Source organism: Hemitrygon akajei, chromosome 11 (genome assembly GCF_048418815.1).
Source record: "Hemitrygon akajei chromosome 11, sHemAka1.3, whole genome shotgun sequence".
Classification (NCBI taxonomy): domain Eukaryota; kingdom Metazoa; phylum Chordata; class Chondrichthyes; order Myliobatiformes; family Dasyatidae; genus Hemitrygon; species Hemitrygon akajei.
In genome coordinates this window covers 70,018,882-70,039,137 of record NC_133134.1, presented here as the reverse complement: position 1 = coordinate 70,039,137, position 20,256 = coordinate 70,018,882, and the positions used below count along the sequence as shown (strand labels likewise).

Sequence of the window (20,256 nt, the reverse complement as noted above, 5' to 3'; positions counted from 1 at the left end):
GCTTTTCAATCCGCTGTAAGTCATCCTTACAATCACCAAGATCCTTTTCTGTAGTGAATAGCTATCTCTTCCGGTTCCATACACACCTTTCCACTGTCACACTTGATTGGTCCTACTCTTTCACATCTTATCCTCTTGCTCTTCACATACTTGTAGAACTCCTTGGGGTTTTCCTTAATCCTGCTCACCAAGGCCTTCTCATGGCCCCTTCTGGCTCTCCTAATTTCATTCTTAAGCTCCTTCCTACTAGTCTTATAATCTTCTAGATCTCTATCACTACATAGTTTTTGAACCTTTTGGTAAGCTTTTCTTTTCTTTTTGACTAGATTTTCAACAGCCTTTGTACACCATGGTTCCTGTACTCTACCATCCTTTCCCTGTCTCATTGGAACATACCTTTGCAGAACACCACGAAAATATCCCCGAATATTTGCCACATTTCTTCCGTACATTTCCCTGAGAACATCCGTTCCTAATTTATGCTTCCAGGTTCCTGCCTGATAGCTTCATATTTCCCCTTACACAAATTAAACATTTCTTAACTTGTCTGTTCCTATCCCTCTCCAATGCTATGGTAAAGGAGATAGAATTGTGATCACTATCACCAAAATGCTCTCTCACTGAGAGACCTGACACCTGACCAGGTTCAGTTCCCATAACAAGATCAAGTACAGCCTCTCCTCTTGTAGGCTTATCTATATATTGTGTCAGGAAACCTTCCTGGACACACCTAACAGACTCCACCCCATCTAAACCCCTCACTCTAGGGAAATGCCAAACAATATTTGGGAAAATAAAATCTCCCACCACGACCCTGTTATGATTACACTTTCCAGAATCTGTCTCCCTATCTGCTCCTTGGTGTCCCTGTTACTGTTGGGTGGTCTATAAAAAATACCCAGTAGAGTTATGGATCCCTTCCTGTTCCTAACTTCCACCCACAGAGACTCCGTAGACAATCCCTCCATGACTTCCTCCTTTTCTGCAGCCATGACACTATCTCTGGTCAGCAGTGCCATGTCCCCACCTTTTTTGCCTCCCTCCCTGTCCTTTCTGAAAGATCTAAAGCCTGACACTCTAAGTCTCTGTAATGGCCACAACATCATAGTTCCAAGTACTGATCCACGCTCTAAGCTCATCCGCTTTGTTCATGATGCTTGTAACCAGTATAAGATCCGTTATACATAACATACCCACAGAAAGCCATATTGACTGTCTCTAATCAGGCCTTGTTCTATGGTGTGAGGGACATCTCAGATACACCAATCTCATCATCATAATAAATAGTAGGAATGTAAGGAATGGGATAATGAATGGAGCTTAGAAGAACCTTGGTCAAGGTGCCTGTGGAAGTCAATGTTTTCTACTAATCTCTACATCCTGAAATTGTGATGGAGACATCAAGGAAGGAAGAGGCAACATGACAGTTATGAGCTACATGACAGTGAACCAAAACACAAGAAAATCTGCAGAAGCTGGATCGTTGACTGTTTACTCTTTTCCTTCGATGATGCCTGGCCTGCAGTGTTTCTGAAGCATTTTGTCTTCATTGCCACATGACAGTGAGAGCAGGATAGAAACAGGCAGCAAAGATAATTGCACATTGAAATTCTGTATGAGAGCATGAAGGTTTTGCAATATAATCATCAGTGTACCAGATAAGGAAAAGTGTTTATCCATTTTTGAAACAAGGGTTTTGCACATATCCTAGAAAGAAACAGGCTAAACATAGGCCCATGTGAGTTCCCAGAGATATACATATCTGTGATCTGATAAAGTGGGTGAAGTTAAAGAAAGTGTTCCATGTTAGAACAAGTTCAGCCAGGTGATGGAAGGAGGTGGAAAGGTCACCAGTATAAGTGGCACTGCCAATACCTGGCATGTATATCTGAAGTAATGTCCCACAATCTGAACAGTTTTGCTTGCTGGAAATTGATTACCAGGCTGCATGAAGCCTGTTGTGAGAACAAATAAAACATATCCATCTTTCTGGTTACCGTCTTCCCAGATGGAAAAGGTTGGGCTGGACGGCTCCCAGTGCTACCACTGCTGTCTACAGAGTGAGTGAAGAGTCTAACTGTGACTCTGCTCCAGTTCTCCCCATCCTTCCAAGTAACATCATGCTTAAAATGCTGTTACTTAAATCTAACAATTAATATTAACTGTGAAATGTAAAGCAGTCACCATCTCATTGGCCCGTCTCCAGAAGCAGCCAGCCATGAAGATCACTGCCACTGGTGGCTGCAGGTTTGAGCTGATGGACTGGATGTACATGAAGAGCTGGCCACCTTGGCTGATTTGCACCAGAGGAATCCAGAGGATGGACAGCACCACCAGCACCAGCACAAAGATCCTGCAGTGCAAACAGAAGCACAGTGAGCAATAGCACACAGCAGCCTCTTTCCCTCATCAATATTTCAAAAGAAGGTTGGAATGGATCAATTATCCCAGATAAATTCAAACACTGTTGCTGTCCTGTCAGCTTGAACCAGTCTGACCATTCTCCTTTGATCTCTCTCATTGACAAGGTGTTTTTGCCCATGGAACTGCCACTCACTGGATGTTTTTTGTTTCTCACACAATCAATTCTCTGTAGACTCTAGAGACTGTTGTGCATGAAAATCCCAGGGATCAGAAGTTTTTGAGATATTCAAACCACCCCATTCCATGGTCAAAGTCATTTAGATCACATTTCATTCCCATTCTGTTGTTTAGTTTGAACAACAACTGAACCTCTTGACCATGTCTGCATGCTTTTACTCATCGAGTCGCTGCAACACGATTGGCTGATTGGATATTTGCATTAATGAACAGCTGTACAGGTGTACCTAATAAAGTGGCCTCTGAGTGTAGTTTGTATTGGGCCTTACCCTGGTGATGGAGATGGCTGAGGATGGACAGGTCAGTGTGGGAATGGGGACAGGAGCTGAAATGGCTGGTGGTCTGCTAAATGTAAAGAGGCCACGTTTGGGTCAATGGTTATTCTGAGCTCACTTGACTATCCAGTGCCAGGATGAAGCCATTCACAGAGTGGAGGAATGACACTTCATATTGAGCCTGGATACTTCACAACTCAGTGGCATGAACATTGAATTTTCCAGTTTTAGGAAAACCACCCTCCCTATGTTCTTTCCTCTGTCGTTCTGCTCCACCCAGGTTCTCCCTTTCCCATCTGATTCAATCTCCTTCACCTCTCCCTTCTAACCTTCCTTACCAATCAGATTCAGCTTTTACCTCCCCCCCCCCCCCCCACTGGCCCCATCCATCCTTTTATTCTCCCTCCTTATTTGTCTCTACCTCTCAACCACCAGCTGCTGTTACCCAGTTCCACCCCACCCCTCTGTACCTCAAAAATCCAGCCCATGTCTCACCCTTCCATTACACCTCTTTATATTGGCTATCCTCCCTCTAAACCTGCAGTCTTGATGCAGGGTATTGACCCAAAATTGAGAATTAGAATTCAGAAAAACGAGGGGGGACCTCATTGAAACCTATCGAATAGTGAAACGCCTTGTGGAGATGATGTTTCCTTTGGTGGGAGAGCGTAAAACCAGAGGACACAGGCTCAGAATAGAGGCACGTCCTTATAGAACAGAGTTGAGGAGGAATTTCTTCATCCATAGAGTGATGAATCATTGCCACAGGCAGCTGCTTTATGTATATTTAAGACAGAGGTTGATAGATTCTTGATTGATCTGGGCATGAAGGGATACGGGGAGAAGGCAGAAGATTGGGGCTGAGAGGAAGATTGGATCAGCCATGATGAAATGGTGGAGCAGACTCAAATGTTCAAGTGGCCTAACTCTGCTCCTATATCTTATGGAAACATTGACACATGATATCTGGCCTGCTGAGTTCCTCCAGCAGTTGTGCAGCATTTTCAGACTTTTGGGGCTCTGGCTGGCAACAGTGGAGTTAGCTGAGGTGTTGATATTATGGGAACATTGACAACATAATGTAACTTTAATGGTCAAGAAATCCATTCAGGAATGGAATTACACAAGGAAGAATAACAAGACAGCATTCTTCAACTTAAAGGTGACATGTAGTTTTTAAACAGAGCTGTAAAAGCAGTAGTTTGTGCCCATGGTATATGAGCCAGGCCATATTTGCTCTGAAGAAGGAAAAAAACACATAGTGCTAGCTGGAAAGCCAGTGAGGGAAACAGAGACCCTGGAATCAATATCTTTACACAGAGCAGATGTCCAATTAAATTAGAGTTATTGGAGTAGGACCTGTAATAATTTTTTTAAACAGGACATACCCTGAGTCACACTTGAGTAAAATGAAGGTGGGAAACAGTCATGGCTAACTTACCTGATCATGGTCAAGATGGCTAAGTCCCAGTGCCTATAAAAAGTATTCATCCTTTGGAAGTTTTCATGTTTTATTGTTTTACAACATTGAACCACAATAGATTTAATTTGGCTTTTTTGACACTGATCACCAGAAAAAGACTCTTTTGTGTCACAATGAAAACAGATCTCTACAAAGTGATATTAATTAATTACAAATAAAAAACATAACATTATTGATTGCCTAAGTAGTCAGTCCCTTTAGTATGACACACCAAATCATCAATCATAGCCAATTGGCTTTAGAAGTCACATAATTAGTTACATGGAGATCACCTGTGTGCAATCAAGGTGTTTCAATTGAATGTAGTAAAAAATACTCCTGTATCTGGAAGGTCCAACTGCTTTGGTGGTGGTAATACATCTTTAAGTTGGACTGCCAACTACCAATAAATGTCAGAAGAAGAAATAGGTCCAACTACTGGTGGGTCAGTATCCTGGCAAAAACTACACCATGAAGACAAAAGAACACTCCAAGCAACTCCATGAAAGGGTTATTGAAAAGCACAAGTTAGGAGATAGAGACAAGAAAATTTCTAAGTCACTGAATATCCCTTGGAGTACAGTTAAGTCAATCATCAAGAAATGGAAAGAATATGGCACAGCTGTAAATGTGCCTAGAGCAAGCTGTCTTCAAAAACTGAGTGGCCATGCAAGAAGGGGACTAGTGAGGGAGGCCACCAAGAGACCTATGACAACTCTGGAGAAGTTACAAGCTTCAGTGGCTGAAATGGGAGAGACCACGCATATAGTAACTATTGTCCAGGTACTTCACCAGTTGCAGTTTTATGGGTGAGTGGCAAACAGAAAGTCACTTTTGGAAAAAAAACTCACATGAAATCTCAGCTAGAGTTTGCCAGAAGGCATGTGGAGACTCTGAACTCAGCTGGAAGAAGGTTGAGCTTTTTGGCCATCAGACTAAATGCTATGTTTGCTGAAAGCCAAACACCACACATCATCAAAAAACATACCATTCCTACTGTGAAGCATGGCATGATGGTGGCTGCATCACGCTGTGGGGATGCTTCACTGCAGCAGGCCCTGGAAGGCTTGTGAAGGTAGAGGGTAAAATGAATGCAGCAAAATACAGGGGAATCTTGGAGGAAAACCTGATGCAGTCTGCAAGAGAACTGTGACTTGGGAGAAGATTTGTTATCCAGCAAGACAGTGACACCAAGCATAAAGCAAAAGCTACACAGGAATGGCTTAAAAATGGAATGGCCAAATCAGAGTGGAATCCAATAGAGAATTTGTGGCTGGATTTGAAAAGGTCTGTTCACTCACAATCCCCATGCAATCTGACAGAGCTTAAGCAGTTTTAAAGAAGAATGAGGAAAAACTACAGTGTTCAGATGTGCAAAGCTGATAGAGACCTATCCACACAGACCAAAGGCTGTAATTATTGCCAAAGGTGCATCTACTAAATACTGACTTTAGGGGAGAGTAGTTGTGCTTAATAATTAGATCAATTTGTAGAAATTGGTTTTCACTTTGAATCTAACAGTCTTTTCTGTTAATCAGTCATAAAAGCAAAATTAATCCCCTGTGATTCAATGTTGTAAAACAATAAAACAGGAAAACTTCCAAGGGGGGGAGGGGGTGAATATTTCTTATAGGCACTGTAGCTGGTTATTTATAAGTGGTTTACACATGGGCTGAGGTATAAAGGACATTGATGGAAGACAATATCTACCCTGGGGAGAGGTAATTAAGTAGTTGTATAAAACCATCCTCGAAGAGCGAAAGTCTCAAAATCCTACTCTAAGTCTGCCCACTCCAATAATAGCACTCTGCTTGCCCCTGCCTTATTTTAATTTGTTCTTGCCAATCAATCTTGAGCACTGATTGGCCACTGCTCTAAACACCAAACTACCATGAGTTGCTGCCTTTCCTACATGAGTGGCGAATCTGAGTGAGCCACATATTCTCAGGCTTTCGATCTCTGATTGGCCGCTGCAGTGATCTGCAGTTATCAGTATTTGTTTTCCCAAAATGCATCACCTCACAGTAGTTAGGATGTGCTTCCATCTGCTATAGTTGCCTCCACTGAGGAATTTTCATTCATTGGAAATGATACTTTAAAAAAAATCATTGAATGATATCTAGATGGTGAAAGATGCTGGAGGGTGTGAGTGAGGCTGAGAGATATGGGCAGTGTCACCCCAAGAGCAGGAAATGCTGTAAATTGGAGCCAGGTTAGAAGCTGCATTGTTGGGTGTTCCAGAAAACAATCTATGAGGATGTGGTAAACTACATATGCCTGTCTGGACACGCCCCTCTGCTGACTGCTCCTGTGGCTCCTCCCACAGACCCCTGTATAAAGGTGATTGGAGGCACTGCTCCTCCCTCAGTCTCCAGGATGTTGTGTGGTGGTCTCTTGCTGCTAATAAAAGCCTATCGTTCGCCTCCTGTCTCCGAGAGTTATTGATGGTGCATCAGAGGAGCAACACTGTAACCCACTGTGTTTTAACCCAGTAATACAATTTGGAAAGGAGCAACATGAGAAGTTCTATATTGTTGCTCGTCAGTCAGTGGCATCGTTTTTCTTGGATTTAATGTTTCTGCACTTCCCTACCTGCCAACAACCATGAGCTCCCATTCGCTGCAGTGGGGCCGGATGTGGTGCCAGATGTCCATTGTAAATAATGTGCTTGCACTGTTGAAGATCGAAGTGAGGGAGGACATGAGAGCAGCGACCATGACTGACATCATCAGGCCCCTCAGCCCTGCAGTGGAAGAGTGAGAAAAGGAACAGATTTAAACCAAGCTCCCTTCAAGAACTGAGCTCTAACAAAATCCACAGTGCTGGGAGAACATTCACAAACCGAAGCACATGAGACAGCATAACACACTGACAACCTCAGTCCCTGCTTCACTCCCTGGAATTCACATTCACCCTTCCTCAACTCAAAAAACACCTTTCCTGCAAAGGGGATGGAGAAAGGGAGATCTTTGTGAAGGTTCTGTTCATAAGATTCTCTTCAGCCCTCAAACTCACCCTAGCATCAAATTCTCTTCCACTACAACTCACCAGGAGACATTTTCTTCTGGAAGGAGAGAGATAAAGTTGGTGATAATAATTTGCTGCCACCGTTAAATATTTTTGAGAGATTTAGCCAGGGTTAACTATTTGCATGTTAAAACAGACCATGGGCCAGAATTGTAAAATCTGGTGGGGGGATGTTGCAGTTAGGCACATGAAGCAGGGCCCACCACTCTGTTGACATCCTGCAGGTACGTGAGGTCCACAGAATCCCTAAACCATATCTTGAACTGAGAGCAAAGGCAGCTCTGGGTTTGGCCAATAGGCCACAGCATCACCACCACTTCCTGTTTGTGCCTATTAACTACCCATTATCATCAGAGCTGAGGTTACCTACCAGACTGCCTCATCCATCCCCCGATCAGTCCTGCCTCCTAATCTCTGTCATCCTCTGCACATCTGTATATTGGATACCCATCAAGGGCTGTCTGAGGGTTACTGAGGGGCCATATAGTCCTTTGTTCCATTGTTTTGGCACCTTAGGATTCATGAAAATAAATGCTCAACCCAGAAGTTTCAATTAGTTCAAGGTCCCGAGATCCTCTGGCTGAGTGTAAGGTTGCTAGAAGATTGTTCAGATCATTGGTGAGACTGCATTTGGTACACAGTGTGTAGTTCAGGACAACACACTATACAAAGAACATGATAGGCCAGAGATTACAAGGATGCTGCCAGGATTTCCAGGCTTAAATCATAAGCTGTTATTTTAACTATTCACTGTTTTTTCTGGAGTGAAGGGTGATCTTCTAGAGATTTATATAATCACAAGGAGCAGAAATGAGTGAATAATCACAGTCTTTTTCCCTGAATAGGGAGTCTAAAACTAGAGCACATGGATTTAGGATGAGAGTGGAAAGGATAAAGAGGAGCTGTAGGATAGGTTTTTCACACCAAAGCTAAGGAGTATGTGGAACACAATACGAAAAGGAAGGTGGAGGTGGGTTACAACATTTACCAAGCATTTGCATAGATACGTGGGTAGGAAAGGTTTAGAGAGGAATGGGCCAAATGCAATGCAAATAGGACCATTCTTTCTTGTTGCCAATTGGCATGTTGGGGTTGGGGGTTTGGAGTTTGATGTCCTGTTATTGTTTTCTGTGATGTGTTAGCTTTTTGTGCAAGGAAGGGGTTTGAGGGTTTGGGGTTTTTGAGTGAAGGAGGGGGTTGAGGGTTTGGGGTTTTTGTGCAAGGAAGGGGTTTGAGGGTTTGGGGTTTTTGTGCAAGGAAGGGGTTTGAGGGTTTGGGGGTTTTTGTGCGAGGGAGGGGTTTGAGGGTTTGGGAGTTTTGTGCAAGGGAGGGGGTTGAAGGTTTGGGGTTCAATGTTCTAGCTGCTATTTTTCGGTATGGAGTGATGTGTTAGTTATTTGTGTGCAAGAGAGGGGTTAGGGATTTGGGATTTATGAGATTTTGGTTTTTTTATTGTGTGGGTGAGGGGTGGTCTGTCTTTCATTCAATGACCTTCATGGCTTTCTTTGTTCATGGCTATCTGGAGAAGACGGATCTCAGAGCTGTATACAGCGTACATACTTTGATTATAAATGGACCTTTGAACCATCTTAGCAAGGGACCAGCTTGAATCATTAGTGAATAAGGGACTGGTTCAATGTTGTATAACTCCATGCAACTGGCCTAGTTCTATGTACCTCCTGGTAGTAACTCCATTACCAGCTTTGGGTAGGCAATGTCAGAGCAACCGATCGGGTTACCGCAGATCCTTTGGCAGGTGTCAGCATCAGCACAGGCCACGTCATCTAAAAAGAGAGTTACAGTGGAAGTAAGAGTTGATGATCTGCAGGAATGTGGTACATGGCAAATCACCAAACACCTCCACTTACCTGTAAATAGCACTCGGCTGATCATACCCGGGATAACCATTATAAAGATGGGTAGAACCTTTAAGCAGGCAGCAAACAATGATCCAGCTTTGGCATGTAGGAGTGTCCTGGCAGATAGGGACCTCTGGACGATGACCTGAGATTTAACATAGTGGAAATAGATCTCTAAGCACCATCTTGGTAAGGGGACACACTTGGTGTCTCTGCATTCATACCCCAGTGGGCTGTGAATAAAGGGTGGGGGCACGGAGGATAGTGGGATTGGTTTGTGGATATACAGCCTCACTGCTCACTAAGCAGGTGAGACAGAGCAGGCATGCAAGTACCAACATGAAGAGGTCAGGAACCACAACAGGCTTTGAAAACTGAAGAAAGGCAAACTGAGGTGGTACCTGGTCAGTGCACCAATACCAGATTGATGGGATTGTCATTCCAATCAGTACTCCTGGCCAAGGAAAGTCAGAGGTCAAGGGATCCCGGAAAATGTGGAAAGCATCTTTCCTTGGATAGCCACAGGAGGTGTTGAGGTCACGGACACTTGGAATGGCATGGAAATATGTCTCCTGGAGACCCGAGTAACCTTCAATTTCAACGAAAGCTGTGGAGCAGAGAGTTGTTTCACTGCACTTGAAGAAACCCAGAAGTTTAACCAACACTGTTTAGTAAAACAATCAGCCATTCGAGGATGTCCTATCCATGAAACCATGCATCTCCTCTGCATGGTTGCTCCACACCCAATTGGACCTCATCCTCTGAACCCAGGTCATAGGACTACATACTAGAGGAATGAGAGGAAAAAGGTATTTGCCATTGATGAAAGTTTACCTGCCTGATACCTAGAAAGGTTTTTCCAATGAGTAGAGTCTGGTTGAATTGTTTGGAGTTTAGAAGAAGGAATTTGAAAGGATTGGTGTGAGAGGTTGCAGAATGCAGAGTGCAACAGAGGAGTGCAGAGGCAGCAGAAATAGATTATGACAGATTTGGAGGTGAAAGGTAGTGAAAGAATTGAAGGAATTGCCTTCCCTGGAAAAGGGTGAATGCTGAGGAGGAAGGGGATTGTGCAAACTGCTGGGAGGGCAGGGGGAGAAATTCAGCCTCAACACCAGAAAGCGGTGTAGGCAGCTCAACCTGATCCTGTCTCATTTTTTAGATATACTGTCAGTGCATTTCACACCTTGAACATCAAACCAAGAACAGCGTAAACCCTGAATGCACCAGTGCCCAGGATAAGTCACAGTGTAACTAGCTGTTGTTGCAACAATATTGTGCGTTAAATACACTGTCAGAATCGGTGCAGAACAACCAGGTGAAGGGCCAGCTGGCATCAGAGCAGATCAATGGAGCCTGCAGCAAGCCAAGGCAGGGCACCACCTCTGATCAACCCCTCCATGTCACCATCAGATTAACGAATGCATTCACTGAAGTCATGCCAAGCAGAGCTGTAGCTCAGTGAAAGAGTAAGCCAATGACTGATTCACACTCCCACTGCACCCCACGAGAAGCTCTGACCAATACTCTCACTGCTGCTGCTGGGGAGGTTTGAAACTGGCTTGGTAGGACTAGAACACACTGTCTGCAGTATGTACCTTCTATACAATGTACAACAGTCACTCACCCAGGCCACTCTGGCTTCACCTCCCAAACCCACTTCCAAGTTGTACACTGTGTGGACATCACCAGATCATTATCAGCAATGGTCTTAATTCTACAACTCTCACCCTAACAGTTCCATAGGGGCATCTTCACCAGAATGGCTCACCACCCACCCCCCCCACCCAAAGGCAACTGTGGCCAGACAATAAACCTTACCTGCAATGCCCGCAGGAAGATTTGATTTGCAACTCTAACTTTGAATATCAGCTGAATGCTACTCACCATATCCCATGAGAATTAGAGCTCCAATCAACATGATGACAGTCTGGAGCGCATCGGTGTATATTACAGCTGCCAACCCACCTGCCCAATAAAGAAATACAAAAATAACTTCTGCTCGTTGGTGGAAACATTGATCATCTGAACCAATGGGGGACTATTTAGGAAACAGGCAATGTGCTCATAGAGATACATCATGGAAACAGCTCTTCGACCCACAGAGTTCACGCTAACCCTTTATTACACTAATTCTTCTCTAACCAGTTTTATTCTCCTCACATTTCAATCACCTTTTCCAGATTCTACCACTAGCCTACACTTACAGGATAACTAACACTGGCTAATTAATCTATCAACCCACACCCGCATGGGGAAATCTGCATGGTCACAGGGAGAATGTGCAAATCCACACAGAGAGCACAAGAGGCCAGGATTGAACTGGCTTCACAGGAACTGCAAAGTAGCAATTCCACTGTCCGTGTCACTGTGCCACTCATGAGCTATAGCTGATGGCAGCCAAATAGAAGAAAGTCAGAATTGGGACTTTGTGGAGCTGGTCCTGGGTGTGTACCTGCAATAGGATGGTGCAGTTAGACACTAGATATCATCACCATGGAATTGTGGGAGATGCCCACAGATGGCCAAACCTACCTCCAACAGTGTAGAGGGTGGTGATGAGCAACAACCCAATCACTGCGATGTACAAATCCCAATGGAGAGCTTGTTGAATAAAGACAGCTCCTGCATAGATATCCACCTGAGTTAACACATCAGAACAAGACACTCTATTTAGAATCATGTCATCACAAATCAAACCCTGACACACTCTGAGCTGCACTAGACAGACAAGGTGCAATCCTGAGTAACAAATAGTGTGCTGGAGGACCTGAGTGAGTCAAACAGCATCTTTGGGTGGTAAGGAATTGTTGAGGATTTGGGTCCTGATGCAGAGTTTCAACCTGAAACATTGATGATTCCTTTCCCCTCACAGATCCAGCAGACTGTTGTTCTGTGAATTAGACATTGTTGGGTTAACATAGATGATAGATAGATTTTAAAATGCGCAACAGGCCAGACAGCACTCGAGGGAAGAGAAAAGCAGAAGCAGCATTTCAGTTGAATTAGCTTCCAAGTGAACTGGAACAAGTTTAAGATGAGCAAGTTGACAAATATAAAACAGGTGCATCATCTGGAATTATCAAAGTATTGCTGCGTTCGAACATAGAACAGGACAGCACTGGAACAGGTCCTTCCGCTCACAATGCTGCTCCAAACTAATGAAATTGGTACTCAGATGCCACTAAACTAATCTCTTCCATCTACACAATGTCCATATCCCGGCATTTTGTGCACCAATCATGTGCCTCTTGATTGTGTTTGCCTCCACCGCCTCCCCAGGAACCTACTGTGTAAAAAGATAATCTTGCCATGCACATCTCCTTTGAACTATACAGTCTCTGGTAATGGATATCTCAACCATGATGAAAAATACTGGCTCTCTATCTATCCCTCTTATAATCGTATCAATTTCTATCAGATCTCCCTCCAGCCTCCACCATTCCAGAGAAAACAACCCAAGTTTGTCCAGGCCCTCCTTATACCACTTGCCTCTAGTCCAGGGAGAATCCTGGAAAACCACTTCAGCACCTTCTTCAAAACCTCCATAACCTCCATATCCACCAACATGATGGCATGAACATTAATGTCTCCAACTATAAACCCAAAAAAATCTGCAATGCTGGAAATTTAAAACTACATACACAGAATGCTGGAGCAACCGAGCAGGTCAGGGAGCATTGATGGATTGAAAAAACAGTCGATGTTCAGGCAGCTTCTAGAAATGTCTCCTTCTCCCCCCTTTTCTCTTCTTCCATTCCTCTTTTGATTACCCTTTTATCATTTCTCATCTGTCCATAATATCCCTCTGGTTCCCCTCTTCCTAGCCTTTCTTCCAAGGTCCATTGTCCTCTCCTATCAGATTCCTTCTTATTCAGTCCTTTATCTCTTCCACCTATCTCCTCCCAGATTCTTAATTAATTCCACCACCACCACCCACCCATCTTTTCTTTTACATGGTCTCAACTATCACCTCCTCCACCCACATAAACAACATCCACTGCTTCATCAATCATTTTCATTACTTCCTCAAAAACTTGATCAATTTAATAAAACACTTCTTCCCACATACAAGGTCATGGTGACTATCCCTAGTTAGACCATAGTTTTTCAATTACTCATGTGTTCTATCCCTAGGAATCCTCTACTTCCCTCCTACTGAGACTTACTGATCTGTACCTGTGTTAGATGCTGTTTCCCTACAGAGACCTCAAGCCTATCTTATCACCTTAGCCACTGTCATCCATCTTGCATTCTACATCCTGGCTTTTGTCACTTTCTTTCCTGTCTGCGGCCAGTCTCACACGTTCCCCGCTGCCCTTTCCTTCCCCAACACTTCCTTTCCATTTCTAATGATTTCCAGTTCTGATGAAATGCTTACTTTATTTCTCTCTCCATGGCTGCTGCCCTGCTTTCTGAATAATTCCAACATTTTGTTCTTATTTCAGGTTTCCAGCATCTGCAGTATTTTATTCTGTTTTGTACATTGAGCCAAGAGGCATTCACTCTTCAAGCAAACAGTCATTTTAATCCTGTGTACATGCACAATCTTCATTAATTCTTCACACAGTCATCTTAATCCTGTGTATTTACACAATCTTCATTCACCCTTCACACAGACTGCGTTCTTAATATCGGGGGAAGGGGGTGTGTAACAAAGGAAGTCATGTCCAGTAACCAATACCCGACACTGCTAAAACATGTGATGTGATCATTGTCACTGTTTCATTCTGTCTCTGTGCACAAACCAGTGCCTGTGCTTCACCCACTCCCACATGACATCACTTCACAACTCCCACAAGTGGTGTTCTGCTTTGGGGGGCAGGAGAACTATGGATATCAACATGTTTTTCTTATGGCTATCAAGTTGGCCTTTTCAAAATTATTCACTTACTGATATCTTTGTAAATATGTAGATGAACAAATAGAGAATTGCAATAAAAAGTCGGATTCTCTGTCCTCCAAAGCGTTTCCGTAAGTATTCAGGCATGGTATTCACCTGCAGGCAGAGACAAGATACGTTCATCTCATTGCCAGGACACTGGCAAAGCAGGGGTTACAGGTAGCTCTCTGAACACAGCAAAGCAGGGGTTACAGGCAGCTCTCGGGACTGGCAAATCAGGGGTTACAGGCAGCTCTCTGGACACTGGCAACGCAGGGTTTATGGGCAGCTCTTTGGACACTGGTAAAGGTGGGTTTACAGGCAGCTCTCTGGACACAGCAAAGCAGGGTATACAGGTAACTCCCTGGACACTGGCAAATCAGGGTTTACTGGCAGCTCTCTGGACAGCAGGAGGCGGTGGGGACCAATGGGGATGGGGGAAGGAAGTCACATATACAGCTGCTTCAGTGATAGGCAGCATTATCAATAGATGAAGGAAGAGGATGGAATAGTGGTTAAACAAAATTATAAAATGATTCATCAATAGGAATGTCCTATTTTTAATTCATTTTCCAAGTTCTGGGCATGACCTCTGAGCACAGGCACTCGCTTGGCCATCACCCTGGAAGTTAGGAGTCATTTACGACCGTGTATGGACTATGGGTTTTCATGACAAACCAGTGGTTTTGTGGTTCTTATTATGAGTACCATTTTACTTTAAACTGCAGTTAACTAACTGAATTTGAGTTGCACAGCTGAATGATTAGTCCAGGCTTTCAACACCCGACTCTGAGGTAAGCAATGTGAGATTTAAATTTTTAACAGGACACAGCATTGAACTGGATAAATGTTCTGTGATATCTGAAGTTACACTATGTTGTATTTTCTGATATTGAGAACGATTTCCATGATGTGTCAACAACTCCACAGACACATACACAGGAAAATGCAGTGGAGCATTATCCTCCTATGCCTACTATATCTGGAATCGATATATTCCAGGCCAGTGACAGAGGGTTATCAAACTGCTTAGTTTTCTCTTCCTTTACCAGCAAGCTGCAAGTCAGCCCATGTCAGGTGGAAGGGCAAACCATGACAGAGTCACTGCCCTCCTTCCTGCAAACACCCTGCACAGGCAGGGTGTTTGCAGGGCAGATCCTTCACAGTTGACTAGTCCACATAAATAAACCCACTAAGCTGAATCAGGAAGGACATTGAATTTGGGGCAGGGGTGAGGGGAGGGGTCAAAGAAAATGGCAGGAATCAAATCTGAAGTTCATATGTTACCTCAGCTGCAATGTAAATGGGCAGGAAGAACCAGGCCAGCAGGATTAGAATGAACATTGCCTGGAGAGAGAAGTACAGACAGTTGATGATCAAAATACCACAACTGATCCCATACCACCAGACCTGATGATTCTCCTCTTCTCCCCCCTTCCCCTCATCTCAGTAACTGCCCTCCGAAAACTAATGCTCCATCTCCCCTGCTAAACCACCCTGGGTCCTTGCCACCCTGCCCCTGCCCCTGTTCACACAGCAAGACATCAGCTTGGGGCTGTCAGTATTTCCCCCTGAGGCTGGAGAAGTATCAATATTTCTCAGACGTCTATAATTTGGTAAAAGGAAAGGAAATATGGAGCCCAAGGACTCAACGGTATTCACACCCAGCAGGGACTGATGTAATCCTGGGTTTTTAATGATCTGAAAGAAATGAGCCAATTTAGCATGCCAAACATAAAGTTTAATTTCACACCCAATGCTGATTATTGTTAAGGCAATCTAACACATAAATAAAGAATGTTGCAGATTGAGTTTGGTTAAAGGAACCAAGAGTTTAGATGAGATTACCACCCAAGGCGCAGATGTAAAAAATCACTGGAACAGTTTGATCCAAAGTTTTCTATACAGCCTGACAAAGACTGATCATTCACTTGGTCGATAGTGGGAAATTGCTGTGTATAAGTTGACTCATGGTACAACAGGACTTGTACATCACTGGGGGCTTCTTTGAGCCTTTTGTGCTGATTTGACAGTGGGTAATAAGTCAAAAATGGGTTTTCTTTTTCCTACGTTCTGCAGCTTTGATGGTTCAGATCTAAGACAGTGAAATAGCTGGCAGATTCAAGACCATCTTCACAGAGATCTCCTCAAAGAACAACATCTTTCAAATAGCTACATAAACTTCACTGCGCTAGCTACACTCAAAAGAGAACTTGCCAGAAATACTCAGCAGGTCAATCAGCATCCATGTAGAGAGAAACAGTTAACTTTTCGAACCTGATACTTCATCAGAATTGGAAAAGTGAAAAAGCAGGCACTGTTTAAGCTGCAGAGAGGAGAGAGGTAGAGAGAATACTCGGAATGTCTGCGATACGGGAGAGACTTAGCTGTCAGTTACTGAGGGCAGAAGGGTGGCACAGCTAGTGGAGCTGCCGTCTCACAGTATCAGCTTTAACCCTGACTGTCCAGATGTCTTGTAGTACCTGGGTTTCCTCCCCACATTCTGCAGACAGAATTTGTGGGGAGTTGAGGGGCATGTGACAAAAAGTGAGTCCTTGGGCAGTAGGGGCAGGGTGGAGGATGGGAGTGATACAGAACATTCTGCAGAGATACAGCTTGGACTTGATGGGCCAAATGGTCTCCTGCATCTTAATAAAGAAGTTAAAAAATGGCAATGAGGTCAGAAAAGAGAAAAGAAGCAAACTGACAGAATCTGAAGAGACAAACGTTATCATGTCAGCTTTGGTGCACACCCACACACAGCACCTCCTATCTCTTTTCCCTCTCCCCCGACACTTAAAACACGTGTGTTTTCCCATCTTCCCAATTCAGATGAAGGGTTGTTGCCCTGAAACATTAAACTCTGTTTCTCTCCTAGGATATTGGCCGATCTGCTTAGTGTTCCCAGTGTTGCTGGTCTCTGTGATGATCTGGAAAGGCAAGGGGAAGCAACAACAATCTGATAGCCTGTCACCATTGATCACATTGAAAGGATGTGTGCCATCTGAACTCACGTTGAATTCATACGCACTCACTGCGATACCGGAAGCTGACCCGGTCCCAGCCAATCCAATGAAATGACCACTTCCCACATTACTGGCAAAGAGCGAGGCTCCGATCTAATCAAAGGAGAAAGGAGCATTAGAGGAGATAGCTCGTGAACTTGAAGTCGTTTAGTGAAGTCACAATCCAAAGTACTCACCGGCCACCACACCATGTCCTTCCCAGCAAGGAAATAGCCCTTTACTGTGTTCCTCTTTGTCCTGTACATGGACTGACAGAATTAAGAGATGGTGAGATCACAGTCAAATACCACTCTTCTCCACTACACTCCCACCCACCTCTGGCTCATGGCATTTGATGGTAACCCACCCTGATTCCTTGCCATCTTAGCACATCCTAATCTGAAGGAAAGCTCAGGGACATTCCATCTGTGACATTTTCACCAAAGGGACCATCCCAGGGTCTACATGAACATCTTCCTACTCCTCTGTCCTGGCCTCAGGGCCTGACATCCTTTCAGGGTTTAAATCGCTTGGTTTTACCCAGCTAGAGGTGTTCCCTTGGTTTTAGCATTTCCTCTCCCATCTTCTCTGCTACTAGAAACCCATTTGCCTTCTCCTTTTCTCAGTTCTGACAAAAGGGTCTCAGAACCTCATCCAATTACCTTGGGAAGTTGCAGTCTGATTCAACATCACAAGAGCTTATTGAAACCATTGTCCTTGGATTATCAACCAATCCAAGTTGCTAACTGTCAAGAGGATGGGCCCACTTGCTTGGGTTTTTTAGTGTATGGTTGTTCAATGTAGGATATAGGGATGGTGCCTGCTTATTTCTGAAATTGCACCTTTCCCAGCTTGACCATGTATGTGTCCTCATGGTGAAGGTTCTCCCAGCATCTGTGACCTTGAAGGTGTGGGTGTACAATTGTCACCAGTGTGTAGTGCTCAGAGGGAGGGAACTGCAATATGGGTTGGGCCCAGTGTGAGGAGCCCTGTGGCTCTAAGAGGAGGCATTTAGATGCAGATTTGCCAATGAATACCCATGGGGTTCCATCTCTCAGTGGGGGAGGGAGGTGGTTACTAAGGGTGAGATGGTGTCTTCCTAGAGCAGGCTCCGTAATGAAATTTCCACCCTAGGCCATCTTCCACGTACACCTGTCCCTGCCTTCAGGAATTAACAAAAACAGAAATGGAGGAAGTGGAGATCCCTCCTGGAATGACTACACCCTCCCTAGCTGCCCTGCTCTGTTCAGAACACAGTGCAAGTGTTCTCAGCTACCTGCCGCATGACACCAGAGAAGTGTCTCCCCATTTCTCCTTTTCGCAAGGCTGGCTCCACTGAGCCTCCAGGTTGCTGCAGGATGACAGGACGTGGAGGTGAGACCAGTGGACCTTTTGACACCCCAACTGGGCTTGAGCTAGATGATCATCCAAGGGGTAAATTCTCACAATGAAGCCCCAGACACTTCAGGCCACATAGGCTTGCTGTATCAATAATAGGTGGAGTTATTGCTTCACACAAAATGACACCTCCCTGCACAATCTATCATTTAACGTGGGAGGTCCCATGCCCTTCCCCTGCACAGCCATCACTTAAGGTGGGGGGACCCATGCCCTACCACTGCTCCACTGCCGAACACAATTCACCTGCAGGCAACCTCCTCACATTTTCCACAGGACTGGCTGAGCTCATTCCTGTATTGCAGAACAAGCAGGGCACAATGTTCATGAGGATGGAAACAAGCTCTTTGGAGATGGATGCAGGACAATCTGGTATGAGGACTGATCACAGGCAGTGCCTTCTGTGGGAGAGCAGCTTCCACAGCATGGCCAAGGCTTCATCCTGCAGAGCCAATGAACCCTCTGCCCTTGATCTTCTCCTCAACACCTATGCAAACAATCCATTACAGATGGTCACAGCCATCTCTACCATCTTTCTCTGCGTGACTCCATGTGGGGTGTCCCTATTTTTGGAGAATATCTTATTAACAAGGGTAACTATTGCCTGTTAGTGCTGTTATATACCAGTTACCTAATGCACTAAAAATAGGGGACATCCAATTTTTGTGCAATTTTCTCAGCATCTTACCTGAACCCAACCACACCCTCACCCCCACTCCCATAGATCCACATGACTGAATCATCCCGTTCCTGGCATCAATCCACTAAATCTCATTCCCACCCTTTCCCAGTTCTTGTTACCCTGCTGAGAATTGAACCTAATTCCCCAGTAAAGGCCTAGTTCTGAAGGTTTACTGTAACTTCCACACTCCTGCATCCTATAGCTTCATGTACGATGCACCAGCTCATCAAACAGTTCCTGTCACCATTGTACCACATAACTAGGTACACGTGTCTCCCCACACACAGATTTCACATATCCATTCATGCTCTAGAGAAAGCTGGCTGCAATAATGAGCACTTACCCAGAGTCCTACTGCCAAGACAAAAAGCAAATACAAAACCAGGACCACAATGTCAGCCACATCCAGAGTCTTGTCTTCTGGCAGAGCTGACCCAGGTTCCACCCTATTGGTCAGGGTGCCACCTGCCTTTACCATGGTCCCATCTCTCCAAATCCTTGTCTCCATACTTCCCCTTCGATCAGTTCTTGTCTTAAAAGGGAACCAAAATGGGTTTTCATTATCAGTGAAATGACCACAACTTTCTGTTAACAAATGCAGGAAAATTTCTTATGATTTGTGTAACCTGCAAGTTATGTCTGCGATTCAGTGCTTACAGACTCCTCCTTTTTACCTGAGTTAAAGTTGCTGCCAGGATTACATCACACAGGAGCACTGAGTTTATTCTGCGTTGCCACTTGTATCCATGGGGTCACAGTGGGGAGACGTAGGAAGAGTAATCCTTCCACATCAATGGAAGCTGCTGCCCTTATAACAAGCAACTGATGAATTTGGGCATTTATAATCCTGAAAGATCAAATTCCAACCTTTGGTGTTATTAAGTAAAGGAAGAAATTCTCTTCGGGTTAAAGTTTAAGTCAGATACATTCATTTGATGTCAGTTTATGCATAGCTGGGGAGCATCAAAAGGTGTAAAAGAGAATTGAACCTTGGAGTCCTTTAACAACTTCTCCTTATCGCTCAGCAAAACAGTAACCTGCAGTATTCCTCTCCCCACTCATTCATTG

At 44.3% G+C, this 20,256-nt stretch overlaps 1 protein-coding gene across 3 annotated transcripts in view; it reads right to left on the bottom strand.

Moving 5' to 3' along the window:
- Positions 1 to 20,020, bottom strand: part of LOC140735694 (sodium/myo-inositol cotransporter 2-like) — a 48,627-nt gene extending 28,607 nt beyond the window's left edge. Inside the window, exons 1-13 of one of the 3 annotated variants that reach the window (XM_073061067.1) lie at positions 19,863 to 20,020; positions 19,532 to 19,720; positions 17,306 to 17,377; positions 17,118 to 17,222; positions 15,391 to 15,450; positions 14,116 to 14,220; positions 11,757 to 11,862; positions 11,109 to 11,189; positions 9,626 to 9,831; positions 9,234 to 9,369; positions 9,042 to 9,149; positions 6,931 to 7,081; positions 2,185 to 2,353 (exon numbers count right to left, since the gene is read on the bottom strand). In XM_073061067.1, coding sequence (XP_072917168.1) covers positions 2,185 to 2,353; positions 6,931 to 7,081; positions 9,042 to 9,149; positions 9,234 to 9,369; positions 9,626 to 9,831; positions 11,109 to 11,189; positions 11,757 to 11,862; positions 14,116 to 14,220; positions 15,391 to 15,450; positions 17,118 to 17,222; positions 17,306 to 17,377; positions 19,532 to 19,696 — 1,464 coding nt within the window. In that variant the 5' untranslated portion in view covers positions 19,697 to 19,720; positions 19,863 to 20,020. Of the gene's footprint in view, positions 1 to 2,184; positions 2,354 to 6,930; positions 7,082 to 9,041; positions 9,370 to 9,625; positions 9,832 to 11,108; positions 11,190 to 11,756; positions 11,863 to 14,115; positions 14,221 to 15,390; positions 15,451 to 17,117; positions 17,223 to 17,305; positions 17,378 to 19,531; positions 19,721 to 19,862 lie in introns of all 3 variants that reach the window. The other 2 variants (XM_073061065.1, XM_073061068.1) reach the window with 2 other exon arrangements.
- Positions 20,021 to 20,256: the final 236 nt, after the last annotated feature.